Source organism: Mus caroli, chromosome 9 (genome assembly GCF_900094665.2).
Source record: "Mus caroli chromosome 9, CAROLI_EIJ_v1.1, whole genome shotgun sequence".
In the NCBI taxonomy this organism is placed as follows: Eukaryota; Metazoa; Chordata; class Mammalia; order Rodentia; family Muridae; genus Mus; species Mus caroli.
This window is the reverse complement of record NC_034578.1, coordinates 32860221-32880452: the sequence shown is the minus strand read 5'-3', so window position 1 is coordinate 32880452 and position 20232 is coordinate 32860221. Positions and strand designations below refer to the sequence as shown.

Below are 20232 nucleotides of genomic sequence, written 5' to 3'. Positions count from 1 at the left end.
TCCCCTTCGTTCTTTTTGGTAAGACTAACCCTGAATAACTCGGATTGCCTTGAACTCACGATTTTCTTGCTTACGCTTCCCAAGTTCTAGGTCTACAAGCATGCACCACTACACTTGCTTTCCTTCATTTTTTTTTCAGAATTCCAGCAGCAGTTGCTAGCTTCTCAGTTCCAATATTAATGGGGGCACAATTGAGAGTTTACAGGAGCACTCTGTGGCGCTTAGTTTGAGCCTCATAAGCCCTTCCTCCCAGGGGCTCCGAGGTCACGAGCAGGTCGGTTTACGTACCTAACGGTGCAGCCTTTGCAGGCTCTAAGGGGCAAGGAACCTGGGTTCTTGGCCAACTGGTGGCGCAGTCTGGATGGAGGCTTCGGTGCCTCTGTAGAGCAACGCAAGGCGTAGCACACGCCCCGTGTCATTTCATTCGGACTCAGAGATCAGTTCTCACCAAACCAGTTGTCAATACCAAATCTGGTCAGCTTGTGTCTTACTACGGCCACATCAGAATTTCAGCCAGTATTAGAAGGAAGGGTCCTTGCGCGGTCGGTCTACTGAAGTCGCTCCTCTGCAGAGCCTGGGATAGGACAACGCGCGCCGGCCCGCTTTACGGCAGAGGTGTGTGCTTTTGCGACAGCATGACGCAAGCAGGTCTTGGCGGGAAAAGTTGTGCATTTGGATTCCTGTGGCAGCTGGCAAAGAACTGCTTGGTGAGAAGGGCGTCCTGAACAGTGGGAAAGAACTCCAGCAAAGGACCCAGAGGGCTTGTTTAGTGCGGACGGGCGCGGTGAGGGAGTGGTCCAGACTAGCAGAGAGTGGGGAGGGCCGCCCGGAGCCCGGGCTGGTGCGGGTGGCCGGTGGCTCTCCAGCATAAAGGGACCAGAGCGATTGTAAAGCTCCGGGGTTCGCATGCTTTCCCGGCTCTAGGGGTCCCTGCCTCCCGCTTCTCTCCGCGGCATGGCCCCGCCCTGTTCCCTCCGGGTGCTGGGGACACGTGCCGTTGGGGTGGGAATTGGAAGTGAGCGGGTGGGAGGAGGGGCTGCTCTGGCAGTAATGACCGTAGTTACACCCAGCTGCTCCCCACCCCCGCACCCTGCCCTGCCCGCATCTCCCTTTCCGGATCATTCACCCGAAAGCTCTTGTCTTGCAACCCTCGAGCCAAGCAAGTGCTCAGTTTTGCATAAAGGCGGATGGAGGACGAACGTGGAAACAGGATTTGTGATAAACAGGACAAAATGTTCAAGTTTAGTATTATGACGTGGGTAAATATGGTTCAGATGTAAGATGAAAAGAAAGTCGTGCGGAATCATAGCAGGAGACATGGCTCAGTGGCATTACAGGTGATGAGAGTTTACACTCATCCCCAGTATTTTCTGGGATCCTGCATTTTACAGTCGCTGTGCTTGGAGTCATGGCAGTGCCTTTTGTGGAAGACTGGGATTTGGTGCAAACTTTGGGAGAAGGTGCCTATGGAGAGTAAGTTTGAGTCCTCATTTTAATTTCTTATTGCAGTGTGTGTGTGTCTGTCTGTGTGTCTGTGTCCGTCCTGCTATGGTGCCTGCACCTGTGGAGGTCAGAAGAGAACTTGCAGGAGCTGGTTCTTTTGAAGGTTCGGAGGGATCGATCATTAGGCCTGACAGCAAGAGGCTTAACCTGCCTAGCCATCACCATGGTCTTCCTAATTTAAATATTACCTGTTTGCTTGCTTTAGTTTTCCACCTGTTGTCTGAGTACACACTTAAAAAAAGTCCTTTATTTCAAGTGGCAAAGAGCATGGATTTGTACACCAAGGCTCTGAGTGAGTGAAGCACATCCACACCTGTTCCTCCTCTTTTGTGATCATGGACATTGAACCTAGTGCATCACACATGCTGGGCGTAGGCTCTGCCACGAGCTACATTTCTAGGCCTGTAAAACAACAAATTTCTTCTTACATTTGTTTTTGTTCAGATCAAAATCTTGTTAAATTGCCTAGGTTGGCCTTGAACTTGTACACTGTAGCCTCCCAGGTAGGTATGACAAGCCTGTGTTTGTCAGTCCAGTTTCTTTCTTTCTTTCTTTCTTTCTTTCTTTCTTTCTTTCTTTCTTTCTTTCTTTCTTTTTTTTTAATTTTACTTTTATAAAATTTTCTTTTATAAAAGAATCGTTTTCCTAACAAATCTTAGAATTTTAAATGAGATAATGAAAAGACCCTGGCGGCATCCTGCCTAATTTCAGATCTTCACACTCAGCTGATCCTGGTTGTACTTGTGTTCTTGAGCAAGCTTTATGTGCCTTTGCTTCTCCATCTGTTGATAGAATTAATGGTTCTTACCTTAAAGATGTGTTCAGTAGTTGGCTCAGGCATATATGCATGCGATTAATAAGTATAAAGCAATGCTGTTGTATTACTAGATCATGTATATATGTGATGCATTGTAGACTTGTTATTGTCTTTCAAAACATGGTCAGTTATTAGATAACTTGCAAGCACAAGGTTTCCAAGTTTCCAAGACTTTCTTGGAGCATTAACTGCAGTGCTTCGCATTTGTCTCAATGCTTCTGAGAACATAGCAGAGACCATTTCATTTTCCTTGATGAAGAAAGGAAGAATAGTTTGGGATGTGTTACATCTAACTTTTTGAAGCTTTTTTTCTTCTTAAGACTTATGTATTTTTAAAATATGGATGAGTGTTTGCCCACAGAGGGCCAGAAGTGTGGGATCCCCCAGAACTGGAAATTACAAATGATTGTGAGCTACCATGTGGGTGCTGGAAACTACTGAGGTCTGAAGCAAGTGCACTGAAATGCTGAGCCTTCTCTCCAGGCCACCCCTCAGGCATCCTCACCCCCCTAGTTTTGTTTGTAGAGTGAATGTCTCATTGGCACCAAACTCCAAGAGCTCTGCTTGCCTCTGCTTTTCAAAGACATGTGCCTCCACCCGCTGCTAGGGTTTTTTTTTTTTTTTTCTTTGAAAGTTTCTTTGCAGTCTAGGCTGGGTTTGAACTTGAACCCTTTTGTCTCTAGACTGCTGGAATTACAGGTGTGTATCAGTAATCTTTTGAAGATTTAGGAGAAAGGGAATTCTGAGGTGAAAATGTAACTTTTTCTCTTTCTTTTTAAGAGTTCAACTTGCTGTGAATAGAATAACTGAAGAAGCTGTTGCAGTGAAAATTGTAGACATGAAGCGGGCCATAGACTGTCCAGAAAATATTAAGAAAGAGATCTGCATCAATAAAATGTTAAACCATGAGAATGTGGTGAAATTCTATGGCCACAGGAGGGAAGGCAATATCCAGTATCTGTTTCTGGAGTACTGTAGTGGAGGAGAACTTTTTGATAGAATAGGTATGGAAAAGATTTAAGATAAATATTTTACTGAACACCTTTATACGTTGTGTGTGCTGCTGGACATGAAACCCACCATCTTTCCACAGGCCCTTCAACTGGTCTACTATGAAACCACGTTGTCAGCTGTTTATTTGGTTTTTAGAGAAAAGGTTCCTCTGTGTAGCCCTGGCTGTCCTGGTACTCACTCTGTAGACCAGGCTGACCTTGAACTCAGAAATTATCTGCCTTTGCTTCCAGAGTGCTGGGATTAAAGTGTGTATCACCACCACCCAACTCTCTTAGCTGCATTTTTAAATGTTAGTTAGATCAATTTTATTTCAGAATTGGTTATGTAACAGTAAAATTGGAGGAATTGACTTTGTGATGTAAAAGTTTTATGATTTAAGTCTGTTATGTAGTGAAATTGTACATGACCTCTCTGTTGGCAGTCATTGGGAACTATTTAACATTATTTATTTATTTTATGGCTGTTTTATATTCTGTGTACCATGTGCACACCTGGTGCCTATGGAGGCATGTCTGTGCTATCAGAGGCTTGAAGAGGGTACTGGATCCCCTGGAGCTTACAAATGGTTATATGAGTCATGTGCGTGCTGAGAGCCAAATTTTGGTCTTATAGAAGTGCAGCTAGTGCTCTTAACTTCTGAGCCATCTTTCCAGCCCTGAGCTTTGTGTTAGAAGAAGTAGGGAGACATTTGAAGGAAATGAAGTCCACTGGGGTTAGTATAAGATTAAAATCCTTTGATACTTTTAAATTACTTTCCTATGATGTTAGCTTATTTTTATTATTTAGCTTCTAGGGAGATGTGAGTTATTCAGTGATGTATTTGTTAATGGACTTCAGTCTTTTGATAATATGCATTTCCGTTTGCTTAAGTATAAACATAGTGAGATATGAATTAAGAGCCTGTATGGTTGATGCCTGATTATAATCTTTCAGTAGACTATAATTGTTTCTTCCAGAGCCAGACATAGGGATGCCTGAACAAGATGCTCAGAGGTTCTTCCACCAACTCATGGAAGGGGTGGTAGGTACTACAGCCTCTTTCCCCTTGCTTAAAATTAGCATCAATAATGCGAGTTGCTAAATTCTACTGTTTTGACCTCCCACTTAGGTTTATCTTCATGGAATTGGAATAACTCACAGGGATATTAAACCAGAAAACCTCCTCTTGGATGAAAGGGGTAAGATTAATATTTTGTTAATGCTATCTATCTATTGCATGAGTACTGTGTCTGTATGTACACCTGCCTCTCAGAAGAGCACATCAGATCTCAGTTTAGAGGATTGTGAATCACTATTTTTGGATTGCTGGGAACTGAACTTAAAGATCTCTGGAAAAGCTCTTAACTGCTGAGCCATTTCTTCAGCCCTGTTATATTTTAGGTTAATCATATAGACCTGTGTCTTAGTTACAGTTTTACTGCTGGGAACAGACATCATGACCGAGGCAACTCTTATGAGGACAACATTTAATTGGGGGTGGCTTACAGGTTCAGAGGTTCAGTCCATTATCATCAAGGAAGGAACATGGCAGCATCCTGGAAGCCATGGTTCAGGAGGAGCTGAGAGTTCTATATCTTCATCTGAAGACTGGTAGCAGAATATTCTTTTCCAGATAACTAGGACTAGGGTATTAAAGCCCACACCCACAATGACATACCTACTCCAACAAGGACACACCTCCTAATAGTGCTACTCCCCAACCCAAGCATATACAGACCATCACATTTCACTTCCTGGCCCCTATAGACTTGTTCAAATACATGAGTCTATGGAGGCCATACCTAAACATTGCATACATACATTTCCCCATAGTCTGTAGCAGTCTTAACAATGTTAAAGTTCAAAGTCTCTTCTCGGATCCATCCAATCACTTAACTGAAATCCCCAAAGCAAGATAGAGAACCAACTGGGCAAATGCCAAACTCTGCATCTCCATGTCTGATGTCAGCAGTTTTCAGATTTCCAATTCCTTTTTCATTTTTGTTTACTGCAACAAACTTCTTTTCCTGGGCTGGTTCCACTCCCTGTTAGCAGCATTCCTCAGGAGATAACCTATATCTCTGACATCTTGAAAATCTTGGGGTCTCCAAGGCAGCTTAAATGTTACAGCTTCTTGTATCAGTGTCTGGGATCCTCACATGATCTTCTGGGCTCCTCTAAAGTGCTTCTCCAGGTCTGCCGTTTGTAGCATTCTAAGCTCAGGTTGATCCACTCTACTGCTGTGGTCATCTCATGGTACTGGCATCTCCAAAACACTGCTGGCTTCTGCTGCAACTGGGCTTCACCAATAACTTCTCATAGGCTTTCTTCACAGTGCCAAGACTCAACTCCTTTGCATTACCCCTTCAGTCATGGGCCATCAACTGCAACTGAGGCTGCACCTTCACCAATGGCCTTCTTTGGCCTCTCACAGTGCTGAGCCTCAGCTACTCTTCATGACCCCTTCATGCCTTCAAAACCAGTACCACCTGAGTAACTCTTACACATTACCAAGTACAGCTGCAGCGAGAGGTACAACCTTGGCTATCTCTGGAACACAGCTTCTTTGTGCTTTCAGAAAACACTTCCCAGAAGATTTCACCTCAGTGATGCTGATCTTTCTCTCTCTCTCTCTCTTTCTTAAATTTTTTAATTGGATATTTTATGTATTTACATTTCAAATGTTATCCTCTTTCTTGGTTTCCTTTCTGGAACCCCTCCATCTCATCCCTGCCCCCTGCTTCTATGAGGGTGCCCCCAAGACTCCCACCTCACCATCCCAGCATTCCCCTACATTGGGGAATTGAGCCTTCATAGGACCAAGGGCCTTTCCTCACATTGATGCCAGACAATGCCACCCTCTGCTGCATATGTGACTGGAGTCATGGATCTCTTCATGTATACTCTTTGGTTAGTGGTTTAGTCCCTGGGAGCTCTGGAGGGGTCTGGTTGGTTGATATCGTTGATATTTGTTATGCTATTAGCCTTTTTCTTATATATCTGATCTATATGAGTATGTATATACTTTGTTTTTGTTAATTACTTCTATATTCATTGTATATATATGAGATCTTGTTGTTTTTTGATGGACATTTATAACTGATATTACAATATCCTTACATTTGTGAATGTGGAATTTCTGCTGTGGGTGGGTATGGTCTCAGTGAGAATTGTTAGTTCAAAGAGTGAATATTTCAAATTTTGACACTTTGGCCAGAATGCTTTTTAAAAAGACTGTACTTATTGATAATCCCTCATTATAGGATTTCCCTTAATTTCTTAAATCCTTTTGCTACAACGTTCTCTGATGTCTATATTTTTATAATCAGGATAACCACAGTTTATTATTAGTGTCTCACTGATTTTATTTCCTACCTGCATTGGCTGACACAGTGCCTGTTACTTGCATGTTAGGAAGCCATGCTTAATTACCAGCTTTGTCGTTGACTCCTTATCCTCCACAGTCTCAGTGAAGGGCTTTACTATGCTGTCTTCCTGGGTTTGTTTCCAGGAGGGCATCTACAGCATCCTTATTTAACCTGTTGCCAACTAGTTTTTCCGTTGATGATATTTCTCTTTCTGTAAGAAGATAAGGACTTTGCTAAGTTGAGTATAAATGATGATGCCTTTTACTTTTTCTTCTTTTCCATATACATAGATTTATTTTGTATTAATTATTTTACTTATTTACATCTCATATGTTGCCCCTTCCCTGTACCCCGTTGAAGAGTTCTTCCTCCCGTCCCTCCTCCCCTTCACCTCTGAGAGGGTTTTTCCTCCATTATCCTTCCACCCTGGGGCATCAAGTCTCTACAGGACTAGGCACATCCTCTCCTACTGAGGCAGCCCTACAAGGCAGCAACATATGTGTTGGAGGTGGGGGGGGGGTGAATCAGACCAGCCTATGACATACATAGATTCCTTTTGCTCATTTTCAGGTAGAAAAGTTCTATAAGCCCTAAGCAAAACCAGTGCTACTTCCAGTAATTTATATATGTGTATATATATATTTGCAAACCTTTTACTCCAAAGTTGTCTTTTTTTTCTTTTGGTTTAGATAACCTCAAAATCTCTGACTTTGGCTTGGCAACAGTATTTCGGCATAATAATCGTGAACGCTTACTGAACAAGATGTGTGGGACTTTACCTTATGTTGCTCCAGAGCTTCTAAAGAGAAAAGAATTCCATGCAGAACCAGTTGATGTTTGGTCCTGTGGAATAGTACTTACTGCAATGTTGGCTGGAGGTAAGGCTATATAATCATGAGAAAACTTCTTTTCTCTGAAAAGTCAGATTTCTTATACCAAAATAATAAAGATTAAATAACCCTAGGGAACCTTAATTCTGTAATAGAAAAGGTTGTGAGCCCAGCCTTTAATCGTGGGTGCATCTTTTCAGCTCTTTAATAGTTTTATGTTAGTGTTTAACTTATCGCCTAGGGCTATAGTTACTAAGCCGGTTACTCACTGTTCAGTGAGTGGGTTATATACAGATTTATTCCATATAGAACTTGAAGGCTTGAAGTCTGGGTGGTGAAGTTGCCAGCATGGTCATTTTCTGAGGGCTCTCTCTCTTCCTGCCTTACAGTTGAGCACCTTACTGAGAGGAGAGACAGACTCTTTAGTGTCGTCATAAGGACCCAAATCCCACTTTTGAGGGCTTTCATACTCATGACCCAGTCACCCCACAAAGGCCCCACCTCCAGAATCATCACACTGGGAATGGGAGTGAGTGATCTGGCTGCAACAGCGTCCCTTCATTGATGGCTTGGGTTGATTTGGTTGATTTGCCTGGTGAGGCTGATGTGGGCTCAATTGAGGAGAACAACTTTTCCTGGATAGAAGAGAGCCTTCAGGCAGTGTATTGAGTAGCTTTGATTCCTGCTAGATCCTCCAAATAAGCTCTCATATTCATTATCTTGGGGGTTGAGATTTTGGTATAAACTGTAGTGGGAAATAAACTTTTAACCCATTATACTTTATATCTTATTCTTAACGACCTTGAAACTTGTAACCCAGAGGTTTATTTTCATGAAGTATAACCATTAAATTAAAAATCTCAACACTTCCTTTGGGGTTGTTGGAGATTAAACCCAGGGCCCAATACCTGACAGGCAAGAATTCTGTCACTAAGTTGTATCTCCATCTTTAATATGATCCCTTTGAAAAGAGTAAGTTTCTATGAAACTTAGCATGAAAACCATATTGAATTACTGTGGAGAAAAAGTGTATTCTTTTTATGTTGTTCATTTTCCTTTTATGTGCTTATTTTTCTTGACATATTTGTTACGTAACTTTATGAACACTCAAAAACTGCAACTTGTTTTATTTTTAGAATTGCCGTGGGACCAGCCCAGTGATAGCTGTCAGGAATATTCTGATTGGAAAGAAAAAAAAACCTATCTCAATCCTTGGAAAAAAATCGATTCTGCTCCTCTGGGTAACTAACTGGGATGTTTGAAAGGATTGATTCTGTGCGTGATAGTGTCGTGTTGGTTGATTTTTTTCTTAACTTTCTCCCCTACTTCTTCTTCTCTTCTTCCTCCTCCTCCTCCTTCTTTTCTGACTTCCTTCTTCCTTTTTCTTCTCTGTAGTCCTTTTAACTACCTTAGAAAATGTAGGTCGAGAGGGAGGAAGGGAGGAAAGGAGGAAGGGAACAACTCTATAATTGTGGCATTTGGAAATACACTTTTAAAAATATTTTTAAAAATCTATATATGAAATGTATACTGTATGTATATTAGTTATAAGTATATGCGTTTGCAAAAGGTAAATCCAATTTCATAACTCTTTAGTTGTGATGCTCAGCATTTTTCCACATCTTTAATTACGGGCCTGGATCATATTTTTAAAGACTGATGGTACTCATTATGTGGATATATTTTACTCTTTCAGTTTAGAGATTTGGGTTTCTCCTTAACTTTACTTTTAGAGAAGAAGTATGATAAGTGTCCATGTTGCTTGATGCTTCTGTGTCCTTTATTTGATTAAAGTTTTTTCTTCTCCTACAAGCAAGACTGGAGGGCTAAGAGACTATGTATTTCCCCTTTTAAGTGTTGCCCCTTATTTCACAAATTTACTTTTTAAAGTTTGTACCATTTTGTCATTTATTCATGTTACTTTTTGTTGGATTTCGAAACACTGGGTTTCATTGTATCCTTGGGTGGTCTGGAACTTACTATGTAGACCAGGCTGGCCTGGAACTTACTATATATAATAGACCAGGCTGACTTTCATATTCAGAGATATTGGTCTGCCTCTGCCTAATGAATACTGGCATTAAATACACTACTATGCATGGCAAAAATGAGTTTTTTTTTTAACCAATAAGACTGTTTTTTAAAGCTTTTTAAGCTTTTTAAATTTTGCTCTGTTTGAGCAAAGAAGTTTATAGTTTTTCTTAATCCTTTGAGGGTTTTTTCATAACGCATTAATGTATATAATGTTTGTTGCAGTATTTCCTAGAGTTTATTATTTATTTTAATTTTGCTGGATATTTTAATGTGCAGATGTTTTGAATTTTTCATACCTGAATTCTTGTCAATTCTTGTCAATTTTGGTTTTTGACTTACATTGTCATGCTTTTTAGAAAGGTCTTTTCTACTCTATTTTTTTTTTTTTTTGTAAAATTATTTGCATTCTCATTTGGTGTTTCTGTGGGTTAATTTTTATGTTTGATTGTTGTTGGCTTTGATTTTGAAACAGTCTTGTTTAGCCCAGGCCGAGCCCTGAGCTCAGTTGTGTAGGAGAGGATGATTTTGGTTTTCCAGACTCCACCTTCAGATGCTAGCACGCTTGTCCTGTCTGTTTTGGGAGACAAGGTCTGTGTTGGCCCATGCTGGCCTGAATCTCAGGCTGGACCTGAGTGTGGCAATCCTCTCAGCCTTCTGAAAGCTGGGACTAAAAGCTGAGTCACTTTTCATTCCTGGTTTAAAAGAATTGATTTATGTATGAATTTTTTTTTAAATGTAGGAGTGCTCTTCTGTATGTACACCTACATTGCCAGAAGAGGGCATCAGATCCCTTTATAGATGGTTGTGAGCTTAACTCCCGAGCCATCTCACCAGCCCCCTGGATTATGTTTTTGATGTTGGGGATTGTACAAGTTCCTTTTAAAATTAATATATATTTCCCAAGCTGGCCTCAAGCATCCTGCCTGTGCCTTTCAACTATTAAGGTTGTAGGCGTGTATCATGTTTTTGGCTTTTATGTCTTATGGTTTGTCTAATCTGCGAACCCCATTTACAAATACTGTTTTATTTTCTTTTCAGCTTTGCTTCATAAAATTCTAGTTGAGACTCCATCAGCAAGGATCACCATCCCAGACATTAAGAAAGATAGATGGTACAACAAACCACTTAACAGAGGTAAACATAGATACTTACAAAATACCACAAACCAGTGTTGTAAAATAACTATGGTCTGCTGTCGTCGTGGCACACGCCTTTAATCCCAGCACTCGGGAGGCAGAGGCAGGCGGATTTCTGAGTTCGAGGCCACCCTGGTCTACAGAGTGAGTTCCAGGACAGCCAGGGCTATACAGAGAAACCCTGTCTTGAACCAAAAAAAAAAAAAAAGATTTTAATATCTAATAGGAAAAACAAATGTGAAAACTATTTTTGTTTATTAATAGCTAAAGAGAGTGCTATATCTCAATGTTTGATGGGACTCTAATAAAACAAGAAAGATTTATTTTCTTCATGAGGAAATGATGTAAAGTCTAAATTTTGAAGATTAAAGTGTTAATAGGTGAGGCATGTTTGACTTGAGCAGAAGCAGCAGCATTTGGACAAATCTTAGATTTAGTGGGTCAAGTGTATTTGAAGGACTTAAAAGATCAGGTCAGTATAACACAGACATTGTGTTTCTTGTTTATCATTAGCCAGTGGTACTCAGGAAATGCTTGCGGAGTGAGTGGGTAGAGATGCAGGGGAGGTTTGAATTGATTTGGGAAAGGCAGATAACCAAGTTATAGGAGGGCCTTTCTGGAATGTGTTTAGAATTTATCCTGGAACTCACCATCACTAGGACACGTTTGAGGGGCTTTAAGCAAGAAAATGACAAGCTGATGTGTTTGGTTTTAAGAGTGTTTCTTTCTGAATACTTCATTATTTTTGATGAGTAGGAAGAGATTAAGTAATGTGGGATTTGGGACTGGAGAGATGGCTCAGGGGTTAAGAGCACTGACTGCTCTTCCAGAGGTCCTGAGTTCAATTCCCACCAACCACATGGTGGCTTACAACCATCTATAACAGGATCCCATGCCCTCTTTTGGTGTGTCTCAAGACAGCTACAGTGTACTACTCATATATATAAAATAAAAATATAAAATCTAAAAACAAATGTTTTAAGAAAAAGTTATGTGGGATTTTACAGTAGGGGTTTAGATGTGAGAAGATGGTAGCTTGGAATATGTTAGTGGTAGTGGCATTGTAGAAAGGTGATGGGTTTCAAAAAGTTGAAATGATTGGACTGGTGAATGCTTAGATTATAATAGATTATGAAGATTTCATGGTGACTCCCAAGTGCTGTTCTGGTAACTTTGGAGGAGAAACTTTCATTTTATGGAGCTGAGTAAGCTCTCCAGGAGAGAGAGAGAGGGAGGGAGGGAGAGAGAGGAAGGGGGAAAGGGGAGGAGAGAGGTGGGGTGAGAGAGGGTCAGGTTGGGGGGTAAGGGGGGGGGAGAGGGAGAAAGGGAGAGAGGGAGAGGAGGGAGCAGAAGGGGAGGGAGACAGGGAAAGGGGAGAGGGGGAGGCAGGTGAGGAGGGGGAGAAATGTGTATGTGAAGAGAGGCATAAGAAATATATTTGCAGATTTGGTAGTGACATACTGTGTTATTTTATGTCTGTTGACATTATGACATTAATTTTTCTAAATACAGGATAGTATATCATGCTAAGTAATGGAATGGTGGGTGGTATCAATTTCAGAAGAGAACAGAAGTTTTGAAATAATTCTTTCTTAGAAAGTGTGAGGAGACAAGTAGCATGCCCTGATGTAGTCTAGCTGAGGGCCTTATTCTGTATTGATTGTCGTTCTTTACTGAGTTATTTAAAAATTTTAAAAGTTCTGGTCATTGAGCTAGTCTTTTGTTGACCATCATGTTACCCATAAAATATGGCATTAAAATTGTGGCCTTTGTGAAGCATTAGTGTAACATTCCTTTATTTAAACATAAAATTGTTTTTAAAAAGTTTATATTACTTTGCAGTCAATAAATGGATTTAGATGCGGCTTTATTTATTTAAATTGCTAGTTGGATTAAATACTTGAATAGAAGATTTGTATTTGTTCCTTTTTTTTAGGAGCAAAGAGGCCACGCGCCACATCAGGTGGTATGTCAGAGTCTTCTAGTGGATTCTCTAAGCACGTTCATTCCAATTTGGACTTTTCTCCAGTAAATAGTGGTTCCAGGTAAAACTTACAAAAATTAAATTTTTCTAGCCCCCCCCCCCCTTTTTGAGATAGTGTCTTACTAAATAACCTCGACAGAACTGGAACTGGGTAGCCCACTCTGGTCTTGAACTTGTATATTGTATTGATCCTTCTGTGTCTGCTTCCTGAGTGTTGTGATTACAAGTTTGTACTACCATGAATTGGCAGATTAAGTCCCTTTCTTAAATGTAGTTATTCCCCACAGAGAATAAAACATGTATATATTTTACTTAATAATGCAAATAATTTTACCAAAATGAGAATGATTGTGTGATATAAGAAAATCCTGGTAGGTTTTATTTAAAGACATTTTTAGTCTGACTCTGTACCCTATACACTTATAGTCCCAGGTAACTGCTAATTGGAAGGCTGAGGCAGGAGGAAAGATTGCCAGGCCAGGCCAATCTAGGCAACAAGATGTAATCTTGTCTCAAATAAACAAACACAAAAATGAATAATTAGAAAGAATGAAGCCACCTTAAAAACAGAGACTTGAAGCCATTCTTTTCTTCTCTTTTAATGTCTCAGTGAAGAAACCGTGAAGTTCTCTAGTTCCCAGCCAGAGCCGAGGACAGGGCTTTCCTTGTGGGACACTGGTCCCTCGAATGTGGACAAACTGGTTCAGGGCATCAGTTTTTCCCAGCCTACGTGTCCTGAGCATATGCTTGTAAACAGTCAGTTACTCGGTACCCCTGGGTCTTCACAGGTAAGGAACTTGATTTTTTCAAATAACTTGCTTTTTATTTTTGTTGTCTTAAATCTTAGGTATATGGTATTAATACTTTTAGTTGATACATATTATTTGGATAAGTAAGAAATAATTAGAGGAGGCCATAAGGGGAAGAAGCCTAAGCTAAAGAAAAGAATTTCAGACTAATTGCTGTAAACTGGTCACACTGGATTGATTCAGTTCTCTTCTCTGATGTGCAGAACCCCTGGCAGCGCCTGGTCAAGAGGATGACACGATTCTTTACTAAATTGGATGCGGACAAATCTTACCAATGCCTGAAAGAGACCTTCGAAAAGTTGGGCTATCAGTGGAAGAAGAGTTGTATGAATCAGGTAGGTTTTGTTAGTTTTTGATACTTCTTTTCCCATAGAAAATTAAATATTTGAGTAAAAGTTATTAGTGATCAGTGAGCATTCTAAAAATATAAATAATTTGAAAAAGAAACAATTGAAAGTTTTAAGAGTTTTTTTGTATGTGTTTTTTTGTCTTGTGTTTTCAAAAACCTCCGAAGTTAGTATTTTATATTAAGCTGCAGTTGAAGATGTGCCTGCCTCCATGTTTGGGGTCTTGGTGCTGGCTCTTGGCTGCCCTCTTTCTCTCCCATCGGTCATCTTGCCCGAGCTGCTTAGAGCTACTTACTAACAATATCATGTCATTATTGTTCTAGTTTTTCAGCCTCAAATAGCTTCCCATTGTCTTTCTTGTATTTTTTTTTTTTTGTTGTTTGTTTTTTTATTTCTTTGAGATGGGTTTCTCTGTGTAACAGAGCCCTGGCTGTCCTGAGCCAGCTAACCTGGAGCTCACAGAGATCTGCTTACTCTGCCTCCTGATTGCTGGGATTAAAGGTGTTTGCTACCATGCCCGGCTGCTCTTGTACTGTATATAATAATCTTGTTTTCTTTCTCATATATGTGACTGATTGATTGGCTACAGTATTGGGGATTGAACCCAGGCATTGTGTATGCTGGGCAAGTGCTTTACTACTAAGCTACACCTCCAGTCTTCACTCTATTCCTATTCCTTTTGATTGGTTTTTCTTTCAATTCTGCTTTGCTAAAATACCTTTTTTTTTTTTTTTAAACTAAAAGTTCACTTAGACTAAAGTTCTAACTTATAACTTGGTTTAGGTTGGAGAGAGAGACAGCTTTCTTTCTTTCTTTCTTTCTTTCTTTCTTTCTTTCTTTCTTTCTTTCTTTCTTTCTTTCTCTCCTCTCTTTCTCTCTTTCTCTCCTCTCTTTCTCTCTTTCTCTCTTTCTTTCTCTCTTTCTCTCTTCTTTCTCTCTTTCTCTCTTTCTCTCTTTCTCTCTTTTTCTCTCTTTTTCTCTCTTTCTCTTTCTCTCTCTTTCTCTCTTTCTCTCTTTCTCTCTTTCTCTCTTTCTCTTTCTCTCTCTCTCTTTCTCTCTCTCTCTTTCTCTCTCTCTTTCTCTCTCTTTCTCTCTCTCTCTTTCTCTCTCTTTCTCTCTCTCTCTTTCTCTCTTTCCCTCTTTCCCTCTTTCTCTCTTTCTTTCTTTCTCTCTTTCTCTCTTCCTTCCTTCCTTCCTTTCTTCCTTTCAATAAGGTTATTTATTTATTTTTTAATTTTACGCTTATGTGTAAAGACTGTGCCGGTGTACATGTGTATGTCAGTGACTGTGGAAACATCAGATCCTTTGGAGCTAGAATCCTAGGTGGCTGAGAGCCCCCTGACATGGGTGCCAGGAGTGGGAGAGAGAGTGGCAAGTGCTTTTAACCTGAGCCATCTCTCCAGCCTTGAAATGTATGGTGTTCTTCATGATACTCCGTTAACCAAGAACTGTTAAGACTATTTTCTGTTCATGTGTGTTTGTGGCTTGACCTTATTTTTTATTGTCTTAGGTTACTGTATCAACAACTGATAGAAGAAACAATAAGTTGATTTTCAAAATAAATTTGGTAGAAATGGATGAGAAGATACTGGTTGACTTCCGACTTTCTAAGGTATTTTTCATAGATTTTATTCATAGTATTTTTCTATGGAAATATTTCTATGTAGCTTTTCAAAATGGCTTTATATTTTACTTACAGTGGTCTCCCTCCCTCCCTCCCTCCCTCCCCCCCTCTCTCGCCTGTCATTTAATTTTGGTTTTCATAATAACTGTGGAAGTACTATATGGTTTTTGTTTAGTGGTAGCTTTAGTAATGACTCCAAAGGGTAAGAGTGGTAATGCTGGCAGTTTTATTATAGACTATTGTTATAATTGCTCTATTTTACTACTATTACTCTTACTATGCCATATTTATAGATTTAGCTCTGTATACATAGGAATGCAGATGGTATATGCCATGTGAAGCTCCATCCTATGTGGTTTCAGACTTCCTCAGAAAGTTTTGGAGTATATCCACATGAATATGTTATAACTAGTTAGTTGGCATTTGCAAATATAACTCAATTTTTTTCATTTAGTGTTATAAACATTGACTTTTGCTCTCATCTGCTTTCCTAAAATGTTATTTGGTTGTTTCTCTCTGTCTCCCCCTTCTTTCTTGCTCCCCTACATCTTCCTTAGTATAAAAATTTTGAGGGCTAGGGATGAGTTACAGTTTGTAGAGTGCTTGCTTTAGCGTGCACAAGCTCTGAGATTGGATCCTCTGCACAGATAAGCCAGGTGTGGCAATATCTGCCTATATTCCCAGCACTCAGTAGGTGGAACTATCAGAAATTCAACCAGTTTTCAGACCAGCCCTACATGGGACTCTGTTCTACCTAATTTTTTTTTTTTTTTTGTAATATATACAGATAAATGAAAACTAAAAGAAAAATTTAAATTATACCTCTTGACACTTACAATTTATGATATTTTAGAATACTAAATTATTTTGAGTCGTATATAATATCTATTTTTTTAATTATTCACTTTACACCCTGCTCACTGCCCTCCTCCCAAATCCTTCCCCATCTCCCTCTCCCTTTCTCCTCTGAGAGGATGGGGGGGCGCCCTGGGGCTCCCCACACCCACCCTGCATGTATGTCTCTTTGAGGCCAGGCACTTCCACTCCCACTGAGGCCAGACTAGGCAGCCCAGCTAGAAGAACATGTCCCATGTATAGAAGACCTACTATTTTTTTAAAATAAAAGTTATGACCTTAAAAACTTGTACATTATAATGAACTTCACAGATTTTGTGATTAATATCGTTTTGCTTCCCTATTATTTTTAGTTTAAAAGTCTATTCTGTATTAAAAGCAATATAATGTCTGTTTTCTGATAGTTTATGTATGGTTCTAGAAAAGATTGAAGAGTAATTTATGTTCTGTATGTGGGAGACTGGTTGAAATAATTCTTTTCTAGATTTTTGATATAGTTAAAGGTTTCTTCTCTAGTAAAACCCATAAATTGTTATAAAACACTTTTCAAACAAGTCAGATTTATATGGAATGCATAACTAAGCTGGAATGTTGGTGCATACCTACAATCCAGTGTTCTCAGAGAAGAACATTGAGGAGGCGGCAAAGAGGAACTGGACATGGTTAAGGGTGTTTGTCTCTCTGATCAGGAATGAGAATGTGCTCTTTGATACAATCTTTTTTATATTTTTAAAATATTTTTCCTAAAATAGGGTGATGGATTAGAGTTCAAGAGACACTTCCTGAAGATTAAAGGGAAGCTCAGTGATGTTGTGAGCAGCCAGAAGGTTTGGTTTCCTGTTACATGAGGAAGCTGTCAGCTCTTCACATTCCTGGTGAATATAGTGCTGCTATGTGACATTTTTCTTCCTAGAGAAGATTATCCTATCCTGCAAACTGCAAACAATACTTGTTGAAGAGTTCTCTTCCCATTACCCAAACATCTGATTTGTAGTGTTTGGCATACAAATACTACTGTATTTTAATTGTATGTAATGCTTCGGGGAAAGGATGGATCAAATTCATTTGGTATTTCTCCAGCTGTGTTTAAATTGTCTGGATTTGAAACCAAGTTATGGGATACTTGAGTTTGCCAGCTTTTATATCCATGTAGTAGTATCACTTCTGAAAAATCAAAAGCTTGTTTCATCTCAAGCAAAATATTTTCTTCTCTGTCTATTTAATTGTAAGGATGAACAAACACAGACCATGTACAGTTGATTGGTTCGTGAATGAGGCCAGCCACAAAAACGTGTATGTTAATGTATGTACTATATTTTCAGTTTGGGTATATGTGCTGCACAAGGGCTTGACCAATTATAAAACTTTTTTGAGTTAAAGTGCTTTAAATTGCAAATTTTCCCCCTCGTGTAGCTTGTCAAATATAAAGCCTAATTTGGTTGGATTTTCACAAAGTTGATCATAAGCTCTAGTGCTTAAGTGACTTTACTTTAAAAATTACACACTTAAACATTTTTTTCTACATTCACAGCCATATTTTAATTACTCTAGAAATAAACTCTATTTTTAAAATCAATATCTAACTCTGAGCTTATTGGCTAGCCACCAAGTTTCTAGATGACACTGACTGAAAAGGAGACGTGAGTAAGGAAATACAGGAGTTGACCGGATCCTTGTTCCTCACCTTGTACACTCACTTAAACTTTGATTTGTTCATAAAATTTATATTAAAATATGAATATATGATTGGGGTCCTGTATTCCTTTTTGTAGATAAATTCCAACATTACTTAGTCTGAAAGTTGAGAACATTTAAATTTTATGGCTAAAGTTTATTACATGTTGGTGTATGCTGTTGTCACCCACTTAACTCTCCCATCCTCAGAAGTTAACGTGAACCTACTCTATTCAGTCTCCTGTTTCCCACTTGTAGTCCCACTGTGGTTAAAGTCAGCCATCTTGTTAAAAACGCTACTTATTCGAACCCCAAGACTCATCTGCGCTGTACTGTTTTATGTCATCGTCTTCTTCATCTGATGGTATGCAGTACTGTCTTCCGAGCCTGTATCTCTCAAGTCATGATTGATTTCCGCCATTACTTGGCACCTACTCAACTGTATTGCTTTGGTCTCCATGATTTTTGAATATTCTTGTACTTCATATAAGTAGAATTGTATATTTGCCTCTTAGTGTTTGGCTTACTTCATAACAACTGTTTTCAGGATTTATCTATGTTATAACATATCAGGCTTCATTCCTTTTGGTGACTAATACTCCATATTATGTAGGTCTGTGCGTGTGTGTGTGTGTATATGTATACTCTTTCATATGATCATGTATATTTGGATTGTTGCCACCTTCTGTCCATGTAATTGATTACTGGTGTGAACATGAATATATAAGTACCTGCTCAAGTCTGTTTTTAATTTTTTTGTGTATATACCCTGAGGTAGAATTGCTATGTCATGTGATAATTGTGTGTTGTTTATTTTTTTCTGCTTATAAAATACAACAATTTATTTAAAATTTGTAACAACTGTTTTTTGAAACAGGACCTCACTGTGTAGATGAGACTGGCCCAGGTTGTTTCTTTTCTTCCTGACTCTGTCTCCCATAGCATGCCTGGCTCAACTTGACTTTGACAGGACAACTATATTTACAGCTGTGTTGTCTTTCCTGTATAATTTTATTAACACCAAAAGCTATATCTTTAAATGTTGTATGCACACTACAGTAAATCTGTGTTTTATTTATTTTTTTCTTTTGAATCAAGGTTTCATGTAGACTAGGCTGGCCTTTAACTTGCTATCCATGAGTGGATAGCTTTAAATTCCTCATCATTCTGCCTCTACCTCCTAAGTGCTGGGATTACAGATGTATGGTACCATGCCCACTTTTACTCGGCGTGACAGCTCATCTACATCTTCCCCATCCTTGGCTTTTACATAATTGTTGTTACAATTGTTGTTGCTGGGGATCCAACCTAGGACCACATTCAAGTCATGCAAACACTTTATTACTGAGCCAGATCCTTAAGCAGGGGTTTTTAGTTATGCCTTTTCAGAGGTATTTGTATTGTGGTTTTTTACTGCTCTCTAGCATCTTTTCATCTAAAGTTGAAGGGCAATCTGTAGGCACGATTTTTTTGCAGCCTATTGTAATAAGGGTTCAACCTCTCCTCTTGCCCACCATCTGCTAGAGGTAGCAGAAAAGTTATTAGATATGGGGGACGTAGACCTGTTAGCAATAGTTTTTAGCCCTTTGGGGGTGAGCTTGATCTTCTTTGTCCCCCGTTCAGTCCCATAGCAAACACCAAACAGAAGTCAGCAGCTACAGTCCGGTCTTCTCGGCAGGCAGACACCAATCTGTAGTTCAATCCTGAGGAAACCACAAGGCTTGCCAACTGGTCCGGGGCTGTGGAAGCAGCAAGAATTAGAGCAGTTCTTTGGTGAGTTTCTTCCGATGGCAGCATTACCGCAAGTGGAGCTCAACAACAGTATGTAGGGCCAACTAATACATGGGTGTCATTAGTGAAGAGTAGCTAGGCCGAGCAGCCAAACCAACGCTCTTGCTCCCATTGTCTGTGGGATCATATTTATACTCCTTCATCATGTGTCCTTTCACCTGTGTCTGCTTCATGAAAACATTCTTTCACATGCCTGCTTTAGCAAGATATTCTTTTACCGGTGTGCCCCAGCAAAACATCATTTGACATAACTGACTTTCCGAAGAAACTAGAAGTTTCCACTTTAGCAATCTTAAGCATTTCGTACGTAGCAGTAGTAGTTATAATCAGTTCCTTTAGCCCAGTCTGTGAATCTTAATTTTGCCTTCATTTCTATGGGACAATTCTGTTTCACCAGACACTGAGTTTTTAGTTGATAGTGTTTGGACATTTTTTTTTTCCATTAATGTATATATCACCTCACTGCC

General features: G+C 39.5%; 1 protein-coding gene across 1 annotated transcript; it reads left to right on the top strand.

The window, feature by feature from the left end:
- The first annotated feature begins 617 nt into the window (after nucleotides 1-617).
- Nucleotides 618-18821, top strand: Chek1 (checkpoint kinase 1). The gene is made up of 13 exons (XM_021171962.1): nucleotides 618-707; nucleotides 1392-1473; nucleotides 3101-3324; nucleotides 4291-4355; nucleotides 4443-4512; nucleotides 7371-7559; nucleotides 8648-8752; nucleotides 10584-10679; nucleotides 12618-12726; nucleotides 13276-13453; nucleotides 13678-13809; nucleotides 15332-15433; nucleotides 17053-18821. Exons 2-13 carry the CDS (start codon nucleotides 1409-1411, stop codon nucleotides 17146-17148), a joined length of 1431 nt encoding a protein of 476 aa, XP_021027621.1. The 5' UTR covers nucleotides 618-707; nucleotides 1392-1408; the 3' UTR covers nucleotides 17149-18821.
- Nucleotides 18822-20232: the final 1411 nt, after the last annotated feature.